General features: G+C 37.7%; 1 protein-coding gene across 20 annotated transcripts in view; it reads right to left on the bottom strand.

Annotated features, from left to right (window-relative positions):
* MIPOL1 (mirror-image polydactyly 1) overlaps window positions 1-13,259 on the bottom strand; it is a 192,850-nt gene that overhangs the window by 141,896 nt on the left and 37,695 nt on the right. For all 20 annotated transcript variants that reach the window (XM_083837762.1, XM_083837763.1, XM_083837773.1 and 17 more), the window contains 2 exons: window positions 3,101-3,296; window positions 113-248 (listed from right to left, as the gene is read on the bottom strand). In XM_083837762.1, coding sequence (XP_083693888.1) covers window positions 113-248; window positions 3,101-3,296 — 332 coding nt within the window. The remainder of the gene's footprint in view (window positions 1-112; window positions 249-3,100; window positions 3,297-13,259) is intronic.

The following is a 13,259-nucleotide window of genomic DNA, read 5'->3' as shown; positions in this document are numbered from 1 at the left end:
TGTTGATTGGTGCACTTAAATAACAAAACTAAATTAGGAACAGTTTAAAATATATGTTTTGTAAGACAACCATAAAAGAGCAACTTCTGTGAACTGAATATCTCAATTTTACCTTTTTATTTTTGGCCCTTAGAGTGTCCAATTCTTTTAGGAGGAATGCAGTTTCTGTCTTCCCACCTACACCTGTGCCATCCTTCCATGAGGATATAAACTCAGGGAGCATCCTCTTACCCTTTTCTTCTATAGTGCTGTTTTTAGGAGGAAAAAAAAGAAGTGAGAAAAGTAATGCAAAGAACACTTCCCTCACCCCCCAAAATATGCAGAAATAAATTAACAGCATTTGTTAACTACTGCAAATATATTAAGTAGCAGTAACAGGAATGTCTTTCTGTCACTTCTTAAATCTGTTACTCTAAAAGAAAACCTGTAAATATGGAAATATTAAGCAAATATACTACAGTGCTAAGGCATAAAACAGATGAATATAAATTGGGTATGAAGCCTATAAACAGAAAATGCTTACAGGGAGCAAATATTAAAACCTGGGGCTTAAACATGGAGCAACAAAGCAATAAAATATTTAGGGATCAAACTGATGCTCAGATTAAAAGAATCAAAATTCTTCAGGAGGATGGACAATTCCACATTAAGTAAAGTGAGAATATCCAGAAGACAGGACCTTGAAGTTTGTATTGCAGAAAACTGTAAAATGATGGTGTTACTATAAATATTGTATTTGATGGCAGGAATTCTATACTGTATACCCACAGAGTTTTAAGATTATTTAGCCATAGACAGGGGGAAATGAGAAAAGATTCAATTAGCTATTTTTCTAAGAAGGAAGGATGGATTTAACTGTTACAGCCTTGTAACAATGATTTTTCTGTCAATGGATAGGGCTCACTGTTGTGCCGGCAACAAATATGAAAGCCCAAACTGACTATAAAATGATTTTTTCACTCTCAGCTTAAAATGCAAGCTTCAGAAGCAGCAATACAAACATGGCCACAAAAATTCTGTCTCAAGACTTTAATAAAACACCCTGGCTATCCTTTGACAATCACAGGTAACCCAGATCTCACTTCCAGGATGGGAGCAAAATAAATAGATTCATGGATTAGAAGGGGCTATCAGTCATAAGAAGTAGCCACAGAAAAATGGTACCTTCTGAACTTCCATTTCAATGTATAAATTACTTTCTTTATACTACTTGCATGTGTAATTCACATCCTAGAAAGAAAAGCTACCTGCTATTCCAAAGAGTCATCCACTTAGGTAAACATTTGTTTGTACTCAGCTACCCCCTTCTTCACCTGCTTCCATCTGACTTCTTATTTGCATGATTCTTTAAGAAATTAAAGAATCTTAAGAAATTAAGATCTGTACTCTGCACGTAAACTATGATGCAACTCAAAGCTCTTCATATATAGGCAGTATGGAAATTCACATGTAACTAAATGCTTAGGATACTATACTATAATTTAAATGGGACGGAAGGGCACACAAGCTGCTTATCTTCACTTTCAAGATTCTATTTCATCTTTGCTCTGTCTAATGAATTTCATTTTCACTTACTATTGTTTTGGACTGCGAATGATAAACAACTCTGGAGACTAATGGCCAGTCATTTTAAACATCGAGCTTTTTTTGTGCGTGCATTTTCCATGTTCAGGATATGCTTCCCATGAACAACTACGAATACACTTCATCATCTTTCAGTTCCTCCTTCATTTTTTTCTTCCTATTGTGTAACAGAAAACTTGATAAATCCCTTTGCTGGTGTACTAAGACCATCACCTATAATGCAAATCAACACTGACTCAACATTTCCTGGGTCTGTTTGTATGAAGTTATTTTCTCATCATATATTCTAATTGCAAACTATTTGGGGAAGGATAGATTTTGTGCAGTTTATACAGTCTCTATCACAACAAGGTCTTGGTCTATAGCTTTGGAATCCTACATGCAGATAAGATGGTTCAACATGCTAACTGCTGTGGGAAGCTAATCTCAATGTTCAAGCCCAGCCTGCTTGCCAGTGTGACACTGTTGAGGGTAGGAACAACAGACTTTGGCTGACACTATGCTGGGCTTTACTTAAGCACTCAAACATATTTGGCTTTTACAGCTGGATACATTGTCCAAACAGCATATCCCAGGCTTCAATTAAAAAACAAACAAACAAAAAAACCCAACAACAATGCAGATGGAAAAGTACTATGGACTAATTTTGGTGCATTGGGTCTCCATTGGATCATACTGAAGGTAACAAAAACAGATGTAGAATCTTTGTCAGACAGGTGAAGAGCTAGAGTAGACCTCTCAAAAACAGGTCACAGGACTCTGCAGCCTTGATCTCATTTTCAAAAGCATCTTGGTAACACTGTTAAGACTTGAGCTTCAGACTGCCTATTACTCAAGACTGATAACATTCCATAGTCAGTAGGTACCTGCATATATTACATCACATATCACATGAGTGTTTATGTTTCTTAAGATTGCTATACAGGGCCACAGCTCAGTACAGAAGTCAATGACAGAATAAAATCTTCAGACTTTGTATTACACTCGTCAACCATATTTGCCCTTCCCCAGATTCCTGCCACAGACTCTCTACGAAGTATTCAATACAGCTCCACATCTTTGCTCTTTCAACTTCACCTGGATTTCAGCCTGATTTATTCCTGCTTCCTAGCTTATACCACCAACTTACTCATCATACTTTGGGTACACTGGACTTATGGTCTAGATTTTAGATCACCTTTTCTAATTCTGTTCAATATGCATTTTTAAAATTCTCTGAAGTGATCACAGTTAATTGAAATATCTATGGTGTGCCTCATAAGCCATTGTCATGATCACATTTTGCATCAGTGCTGGAGAAGACACTGGTGAAATGCTGCACTTCTGGTCAACCACAGTTATATCAGCTATCCATTAGTACACCATGTTTATACAAATTGGGATTTCCTAGTCTAAGTAAAAAGAAGACATACTGATTCTTAGCTAGGAATTAAACTTCCCTATTTTTATCCAAAAATCATAGATACATTATCTATATTATGAATATAGAAAAATATATTTAGGGATTTGTTTTTACCTTAATTCTCCAGGACTGGAATTACAATCACCATACATATTTGGGGGTCCTTTTCTTTGACTGGTTATTACCAAATCTGAAAGTTTCAATGCTTCCGCTTCTGCCTGGATGAAAAATTCTGGTTTTTTTGAGGAATTCTGATGAAGTTGAAATTCTGCACAGAAGTCTTCTCTTTTCTGTTCCAAGATGCGTCTTTCTAATTGGAAATAGAAGTGAACATATTTTTTCATTTGGAAAACAAAAAGTACAAATTTAGCAGAAGGGAGAAAGAACTTTAGTTTCCCATTCACAGCTTCCTCATTCCACTAAGGAACGTGTGCTGTACTCCTTCAAGCACTGATATAGGAGTTAAGATCTATTTACTGGATTTTTCTCGTGCAAACCTGAAAAATTCTTCATCATTTCCGAAACACTCTTCCCCTTCAATGACTATTTAATGTAACACTGACCCTTGCAAATCATCTACCTATCTTTTGTAAAAATCATTTCTACCCTGGATAGATGTGATGAATTTCTGCTCTAAACAGGTACATTTTCAGCTTGTGAACTGGAGTCTCACTTGCTCTGAGGTCATTTTCAAATCCCGTTTGGTTACAAAAAGAGTATTAGCAAGCTGTAATTAGCAACAAAAAAGTCCCATTGTTCATTCCTGGAAAGGATGAGCTAGAGGCTCGTACAACTAAAGAACTTGGAGAATGCAAAGCACAAATTGTGTCAAATGGAAGAATGATCTGATTATAATGTTGAGTGTGATAGGTAGTTCTCCTAAGCCTGGCCAGTAGATATACTTAGGACACGTTTCTGATATCAAGGTATTTAAATGGAAGAAGGATCTACATGACAAGAATATTCTTTCATAAAGCGAGAACAAGTAACTTTTAATTAGAGAACTATATTAAAAATGACAAGGAAGAAGCCTAAAAAAGCTGAAAATTGAAAAAAAAAAAGTGCACATATTTTTCACAGGTTGAGAACACACAGTGGAGCTTTTGCTTATTTAACAAAGTTAGCATTTCCAAACATTTCGGATAAATTATACGTTATATGTTCTTTGATCCAACTTATTACTGCCTCCTCAGAAATAGTAAGAACTATCTATGCACTAGCAATCTTCTACAAATAGCCTGAAAATACACATTAATCAGCATCAAGGTGTCATGCTGCATAAAAAAGAAAAGCACAGAAGCATGTCTGTAAAATCTGTTGACTTCCTGAAAGAAAGAATGGCACAAACAATGGCACAGGCACAAAGAGATGGCTTCTTGTGGCTTGAGTGAAGTTGGTTTAAAAAGTTTGTATGCAAAGCTGTGCATTACTATCTTGTGGAAATGTTCTTGTGCTCATGGCTGATCTATATTCTCTTTATCTACCTCAGTATAAGTCCTCTTGAGTCTACCCTCACCATATATACTCTCTAAACTATAACCACTGGATTTCATACTAGAAGAACAGTCAACAATGCAGCAGAATCTTTGTTTCTGAGTAGTAATAAACATGAGGGAACCATAACTTGATAAAACATTCATTAATAAGTATAACCTAACACTGCATCCAGTATTGTGCTTCCAGTACTGTGATTGAAACACGTTCCTTTCACAGCTAATGCAGAAATTGAACATAGCCACCTGGATTCTGAGCAAATGTTCACTGGCTCAAAATCCTGCAGGTTTGTGAGCAGAGATTCCTTTAAAGACCTGCTACATTTTAAAACCGGATTTAACCTCTTGATCCTCCTTGCAGCATATAGCATGGATGATCTCTAAAAGAACAAGCATTAAAAAATCGTTGTTTATACTCTAAGAACCTTCCCCAGCTTGGGAATAGCAACATACACGGCTAACTTCTGAATCCTCTCTAGTTATTACTATCTGAAAATCAACCTAGTTTGAATTTTAATACTTGCAAAGCCTTTTATAGGGAGGCATACACCTGGTTGAGATGTGTTTCCCATTTGATCTATATTATAAAGAACTGCCAGTCAAATAAATCATCCTGTCCGCTTCTCCTGTTTAAGACACAGTCATCTGTGTGTGCATATATACATATACATACATATATACATATACATATAAAAAATGTTGCAAATTATTCTCTCACGTGCTGAAGGGGAAGCACAATGCTTCACTTGCCTTAACAACTTTTCCTCCCCTTCTCCTTTGGCCATCAACATTTTCCATAAGCCACATACATTTGAAGTGCCTTGGGTAAAGTATGTTACATTCCCTTGAGGAATTCAAGCACAACATATCTGTTGCAACAAACAGCGACTGTACTGCCATGAAATTGCTCCTAGTTTAGGCATTACTCTCCTTTCACCAACAGCACATGGAAGAGTTGAAGAAAAAACTTCTTGCTCCGTAATGCTAAAAACATTAGATGATGTTGTGTACCACATTTACACTGTTAACATAAGAGTAATTAACTAAGTATTTTTTTCTCTTTTCACATTTTGTGTTTTTCTAATTTGCTACTTTTAGTGCCAGGACTTTAAAAAGAGTCCACAGAATCATTGCAGTTGGAGGGACTACTGGAGATCACCTGGTCCAACGCCCCCTGCTCCAGCAGGGCCACCCAGAGCAGATTGCCCAAAACTATCTCCAGGTGGCTTTTGAAGACCTCCAAGTAGGGAGACTCCACAACCTCTCTGGGCAATCTGTTTCAGCGTTTGATCACCTTTATAGTAAAAATAAAACCAAAACCTCTTCCCTTGTATTCAGATGGAAATTCCATCCGTTTTTATTTGTACTTGTTTCCTCTTGTCATGTTAATGGGCATTACCAAGAAGAATCTGGCCACTTCTTCATTCTCTTTCATCAAGTATTTACATATACTGATAAGATCCCTCATCCCCCCTGCCCCGAGACTTCCCTTCTGCAAGCTCAGTCTCAGCTCTCTTGGCCTCAAAAGGAAAAATAGCCACTGCTCTCTCCTCAGAGGCTAAGTCACCTCATTCTAGAAGGTTACCAAGTTGATTAAGCATGAGTTCACCTAAGTAAATTCATTTTCACTACTCCCAGTTGCCACCTTGTCCTTCATGTGCCTGGAAATGGCTTCCAGGATTAGTTTGTTCCATCACCTTCACGGGGACTGAGGTGTCGCCAACTGGTCTGTTGTTCCCAGCATCAACCTTCTTACCCTTTTTGGAGACATGAGTGACATTTGCTTTCCTCATCCCTAGACACCTCTCCCAGTCACCAAGATCCTTCAAAGACAATTGACAGTGGCCTCAGAATGACATTAGCCAGTGTCGTCAGCACTTATGGGTGCATCCAGTAAGGCCCCACGGACTTAGTGTTACTTAACCTGATTTTCCTCAGCCAAGGCTTAAGTCTTCCTTACTCCTGACTTTCCCCTGGTCTCAAGGGGGTGTGACTCCTGAAGGTAGATCTTACCAGTAAAGACTGAGGTGAAGACGACATTGAGTAACGTGGCCATTTTCTATGTCCTTTGTCACCACAGTCCCTACTGCATTTAAGCAGTGGGCCAACATTTTCCCCCCTCATCCTTTCGTTCGTTAGATACCTGTAGAATCCTTTCTTGCTTCTCCTCATGTCCATTGTAAGGTTCAACTCTAGGTGGGCTTTGGCTTTCCAAATCCCATACCTGCACAATCAGACAGCATCTCTATATTCTTCTTGGGCCACCTGCCCCTGCTTCCACATTTTGTATGCTTTTTTATTATGTCTGAGTTTAGGCAGGAGCTCTTTGCTTACCCATACAGGTGTCTGACCACCTTTGTTTGATTTTCTGCTTGCCAGGATAGAGCATTTTTGAGCTTGGAGTAGGTGATCCTTAAATACCAACCATCTCTCTTAGATCCCTCTTCTCTCTAAGACTGTATCCTATGTGATTCTTCCAAGCAGATCTCAGAGGATGATCTACTCTCATGAAGCCCACGGCTGAGGTCCTGCTTTTTGCCTTGCTCTCTCCTCTTCATATATAGAATTGCCATTTAATAGCAACTGCAGCCAAAGCTGCCTCCCGCTTCGACACCCACAGCCCGTTCTTCCTTGTTTCTAAGTATGAGGTTCAGCAGAACACCTCTCTTTGTTGGCTCCTCAATCATTTGCATCTGACAGTTGTCATCAAAGGACTTCAGAAACCCCCCTCAATCACTTGTGTCCTGCTATGATTGGCCTTCCAGCAGATTATCAGCATCATTGCAGTCCCCCATGAGGACCTGTGAACATGAGGCTTCTTCCACTGGTCCGCATGATGATGTGAACTCCTGGTTAAATCCCTAGGCCTATAAAGATAAAGGAAACCAGCTGAAAATAAAAGAAGAATTTATCATGGGACTATACCTGTTTTGGCATTTATTACTGCTAATGCTGCTTCTTTAAGCAACTTACATTTGCTGCACACCTCTTCATCCAAATCAATTCCCTCAGGGACATAGGTAAGACTGAGAAGAAGTATTACAGCAAGCCTGTAAGTGGCATTCCTGGAAACATTAGATGAAACACAGAAGCTCTGTTTTTCCCCCTGCTGGCTTTGTAAAAGAGAGGAGGACAGCAGCCTCATCCCCTCTGAATTAAAAGCACCCTGCCCAAGGGCATTAAGGTTAGAGGGTTTTTTGCTTGTTTAATAGAGCTGCAATTCTTTTATTAATTATTATTTTTTTAATTTTGTCAACATGCTAAATCTGTCAGGAGAATGCTTTGGGGAAGATGTTGTGAACAGTCAGATCAATGGGCATAGTAATTCTTTTATTTTTAAAAACACTTCTCCATGATCTACAGCGCACTGTTCCCCACCACATGTAATTTAGACCTTGATACGATAGATTCTTGTCTTCCTTTTAAACCAAGTAGCAATGCACTTCAGTGCTTTTCTTCATGCCTCCTGCAAATCGTATTGTGCACTAATTACCAATGCTGCAGAGACACACCGGGGAGTTAGTAGCATTTGCAATAATCAGGCTGCACAAGGAACATCAGAGAAAGCATACAATAGCCTTGCAAGCTTTGGAAAAAACGGTGTAGTTTTCATTAAGTGGTATCACCACCATTGATTTTGGTTCTTGAGTGTACTAAACAACTTATTTTCCATACAGAATTGAACAACTTCAGAAGCCCAGATTAATATTTCACTATAGGGAGAAGCTGATCTTCTGTTTTATGTATTTATCTCAAATGAATACCTCATTCACATTGAGGGAAAGAAAGGCAAATGTTAGGAAGAAGGAATATAAAGACACTAGAATTAAAGCTGGGAATTGATTGTGATGGAAGTAGGGGGAAGATAATGCTGTCATGGCTTGAAATAGTAAAGCTAGGACAGAATTCAATGCTGCTAAGCTGGGAGTGGTTAAAAAAGCCAAATAAAAACATTAAACCTAACACAATTTGAAGGCAGCCACTGTTTCTCAGAGCTTTTTCCTCAGAAAAGGGGGATTGGCACTAAGAGAGGTGAAAGTAGAACATTAGGGGATCCTGTAGTATGGAAACTGATAATATGGAAAGAAGCATTGAAGATGTAAGTGCACAGAAGGCAGAGATTCACCCGCAAGGCTAAGAAAGCAGTAGCCTCCCTTGTGCACCACGCACCACATTCAGCAGTCCCATCATTCAGCAGAAGCTGGGTGGGCACTTCCTTTCCCCTGTCTGCACTCTTTAACATCCCACCAACCAAAATGCTGTGGTCAGCTCAGAGGTTTGCAGGGGGGATCTCTGAGAAATAACAATAAAGGAAAAATCAGGAACAACAACAAGAACTGAACATGCACACAGTAGTGCAAAATACATGGTTGGCTACAAATCTGCCTGTAATTGATTATGGGGACACTGGAAGCCCTTGTGGGTGCTCCAAGTCAGCTTCACTTGCTACCTCTAGCTTCCAAGTATTTGTTTTAAGCTGGTCTGTAGCACAGACAAAGCATGTTCTTGTCTACCCAAATGACTGAATGAATGAACCCCTAGAGGGATGGGAGTAAGAGGCAGAATAGGAAAACGAGTACAACCAGGAAGGAGGAGAATGAGCCATACACATTTTGGGAGAAAAAGCAAAGCTGACTGCAAATAAGGTAGCTTACTCTTCCTACATGATACTGTCAGATTAAAAACATTTGAAAAAATGCAGAAGAAACCATGGTGCTGCATTTGAGGAACTGACTACAACCTCAGTGACTAACCTCCCCTAAAATTCAGTGGTTAACAAACTAATTAATTGTTAACCTGTAGTTTTTCTTCCCAGTATAAACCACAATGCAGCTTTGATCTGTTTTGTTGTTGTTTTGTTTTTGCTTTTATACAGTAACAAAAACTGAATTTCAGGTACCAAAAGAGAATAGTAATTTACCAATGAAAACAATCAAAGTAAAGAGCCACCCCAACCCTATACCAAAATAACCTATTCCCCCTGGAAAGCAAGGACACAGTAAAGTTTAAAAATACTTCTTACCCCTACCTACCTACAAACCAAGCATCTACCTCAACCTCCTGCAATAATTCAAGTGTGTCAGATCTCTACTCAAGAGCTTCACCTTCTTTTTATTTTTGCTAGACTAGATGATCTTCTTTGTTAACCTTCCAGTTATCTAGAGATTTTGTGCATTAATAATATCACAAATTTCTGAAAAGGTGATTTTTGTTGGATGCATGTATGACAATGCACACATACTTGTGAATGTTTTAACAAGCTGTTCAGACAGCACTAGACAGTTGCTGCATTAACAAAAACCAATCTCTAATTGCTTCATGTGAAAAATGGTTTATGGAATTGTCTTAAATTCATAATATCTAATGCCATTTGACTTGAATTCTTAGATAAAAATACATATAAATAAATATAAATTCTACATTAACGTCGAACTGAAAATTTGAACCTGGTAACTACCAACTTTTCAAGCTATGACAATTAAATTAGTACTATGGCTGAATATTCCTTCATGAACTGAAAATGACAACTCAGCCTTTCTGCCAAAGACAAACATCCATTCACTTGGCTGTATAACTACTGCAACTTCTACCAAACACAGTGTCTGTGAAAAGCTCAGATGACTCAACAGTTCACCCCATACTGAATGACTAAAAGGCATAAAACCTGAAAAGGAGTGGGAAACACAAAATTAAAGGATTTTATATGCATAAATATGCAAAGAAAGAAAATGAAGCTGGTGGAAGAAATCTAATCCTGCTCCTTGGCATAAGTGGAAAGATAGGAGTTGGTCTAGGATTTATGCATTTTCAGAGCTTCGTCTTTCATTCCTATTGAAATTGACACAGACACAACATACGTGATTTACATGCATATCTCAAAGAGTATTCTATTATTTTTAACTTTTTGCTCAATATTTTAACTTTTCCACAATCTGCAAGCAAATTTTCAGAGTTAATCCCATGGAAAGATGCTGTACTTATTTTCAAGAAGAAAGTAATTCTTGTTTCTGGAAAACAATTACAAGAGCTCAGTACAAAAAGTACAAGGTCTAGATGTGTTTTCTCCAAAAGAAACAAAAGTGCAGCTTTACTCACCTTTGGTTTTACTACAGATTTACTTATGTTAGCAGTCACTTAGCCCCCTTCAATGCAGTGTAGTCTACTGAGAACCAATAACTTGCAACTAACAGCAAGCAGTTATCCTTTTATGACACACTTTTCCTAGTGTTTAAAGAAAACTGGGCAAATTATAAGGTGATTATTCAGTAAGATTCAAAGTGTCTCACTTGTGTTGCAAGACAGAAATACAGTCACAGGAACCTAATAACACATGAAGACTGAAATCCAAATAGTTCTGTAATACGAAGCTAATATTTTTTATTTTTCAGTGCTCTGCCTAGCCAAAATGTCACATATGAAAAGTGCCAAGGGCTTGGCACTTATGAAGAGGAAATCACCATATAGATGCATTGTACACTCAGTGCCCCAACAATCATAACTCTTGGCTATGCAGAGAGCACCATGGCTCAAGTGAAAAGGATGAGGCAACTGTTAGTGAGACAGAATATGTGCTCTTACTTTACAAAACAAATGACAAACTCATCAAAATAAATGTTGAAAACAACATTTTCTGGACACTCTCACGGTATTTTGCAAAGGATATTTAAGCACCATGATAGTAATTTTAAAGTGAGCAAGATTGATGCACACAGTGATTAATGAAGTAATGGACTAAGGTCATTGAACAAGCCATGGTAGAAATAAAGCTGTGGAAGCCCAAGGCATCATTCCATGCTGGATCTTGGAGGACATGCTACCTCACTGGCAGCCCTTCTTGTTCCTTTCTCCTCCTCAAAGACCTGGAATTCTTTTTCTCCTCTGTCAGAGGGGCTTAAGGCAGCCTGAATACTACAAAATGCAATTAATTTCAAATGGACTCCAAGAAAAAAAAAAATCACTTTTACTTATGAATGATAAAGTAGTGTTTATATAACCAAAAGATTAAGAGGAATTTAAAATAGCTAGGTTGGTATCCTTCCGCACTCCTTTATGACAATGATCTTCATTCACATGACAGACTGTAGTATTTCTACATTAGAAGACAGATGTGCAGTGTACAGTATACACAAACTTCTTGTAATTCCAATAGTAGTCAGAAGAAATTTATTTTTTTTACATTGAGTATGGTTTTAATACAGAAAACTTTTGAACAATTAAAACTGTTTTAGAAGTCAGTCAGATTAACAAAACAATGCAATTCAAATGCTCGATCATTGGCTACAGTTAAACATTTACGAAGTCCAAAATCACAGTCAAGAAACCCAATGTATTTTTACTGGAACTTTATTGAAAAAGGTCTCTGCAAATGAAGTAAAAATAACCTACGTTATATTTTGTCTTAGCTTGCCCTAATGACGCGTACACACACACACAAAAAAGGCCTGAAAATACCTTTTTGTCAACTAAAATACAGACAAAACTCAGAAGCTTAATGGTTCCTTTTTTAATTCCTTAAAGGAATCTAAAGAGAACAGTGAATTCATTCTGTGTTAGCAATTTAAGCGGGGGTACATCTGTGTTACTTTGAATGCTTCTTTATTCACCTGTGCTTGTGTGGAACCCTGGCAACACCCCTCATAAAGAAATAAATTGAGAGGGAGATTAAGAACAGTTGGAGTTATTCTGGCAAAGGCAATTTTTACAATTCTCCGAGGATTCTGATTATTTTAGTAATGATGTTTCCCTCATCTGTCTCTTACCAAGTCTTTTGCTCTCCTATTTTGCATCTAAAAAGCAATTGTGTACAAACTGGTGAATATTTAAAATAGAAAAATGCTTTTAAGTCCTTAAAATATGTGACCAATCATTATTTGGGTAGTTACTGCAGTTAATCGTGATGCATTTATTAATGTGTAAATATCACACATTTCCTTTGGCATTCCACTCTCCGTTTGCAACTCATTAACATATTGTTATTTTAAAATATTAGTCTCTGAGAAGACACCAGATTTTCACTGGATTGGTCTCACACTTGAAAAAGCATTTTTATATTCTGAATGCATCAAAATAGCAGAATCTCTAGGCAGATACTAAGTGGGATTCACTGAAACACAATGTTAGTTCTAATGGATGGATGATTGTGTTTGGTCTTTTGAAACTTTGAAGTATAGGTAAGTCTTGATCACACAAATTAATAAATCCTAAAGCTGGAGTTAACAATAACCATTACACCCAAATTCTGCAGCTTAGCCCAGCCAATTTTTCAAAAGGTCAGGTTGTGAACTGGAGAAGATCAGGGAGGTCCACCGCATAGCTTTGTTGCCAGGCATCTCTCGTCTGGATTGTTGCAGGCATTTATTAGTATTCGTCAGCAGACTCAACAAAGCAAACAAGAAATTCAAGCACGAATAATAAAATGAAATGCTGCTATATAACCCTTTGTCATTCAGCAAATATGGGACTTTTTAGCTACATTGTTCCTAAACCTGGGTTACTACTTTAATTTTTCTCCACAGTGCTGACTGAATGAGTATGCATGTGTGTTAAATGCAGAGCTCCCTTAACAACTGCAGGACTGCCATTTAATCTGTTGGTAGATGGACCATTTCCTGTGGGAACTCTAGCTATGATTTCCAGATCCACCAAATAAATCTCAGATTAAGATTCCAAATGAAACCTGCCTTTGGCAGATAAAAAATGTCAAGATGGATATAAACAGTAAAATTATAAATTATCTAGGTGTTGCACGATGACTTGATGTGCGTTTTTTGTTTACACTT

Source organism: Anser anser (assembly GCF_964211835.1).
Source record: "Anser anser genome assembly, chromosome: 5".
Classification (NCBI taxonomy): Eukaryota; Metazoa; Chordata; class Aves; order Anseriformes; family Anatidae; genus Anser; species Anser anser.
This window is presented reverse-complemented; position numbering and strand designations above follow the sequence as displayed.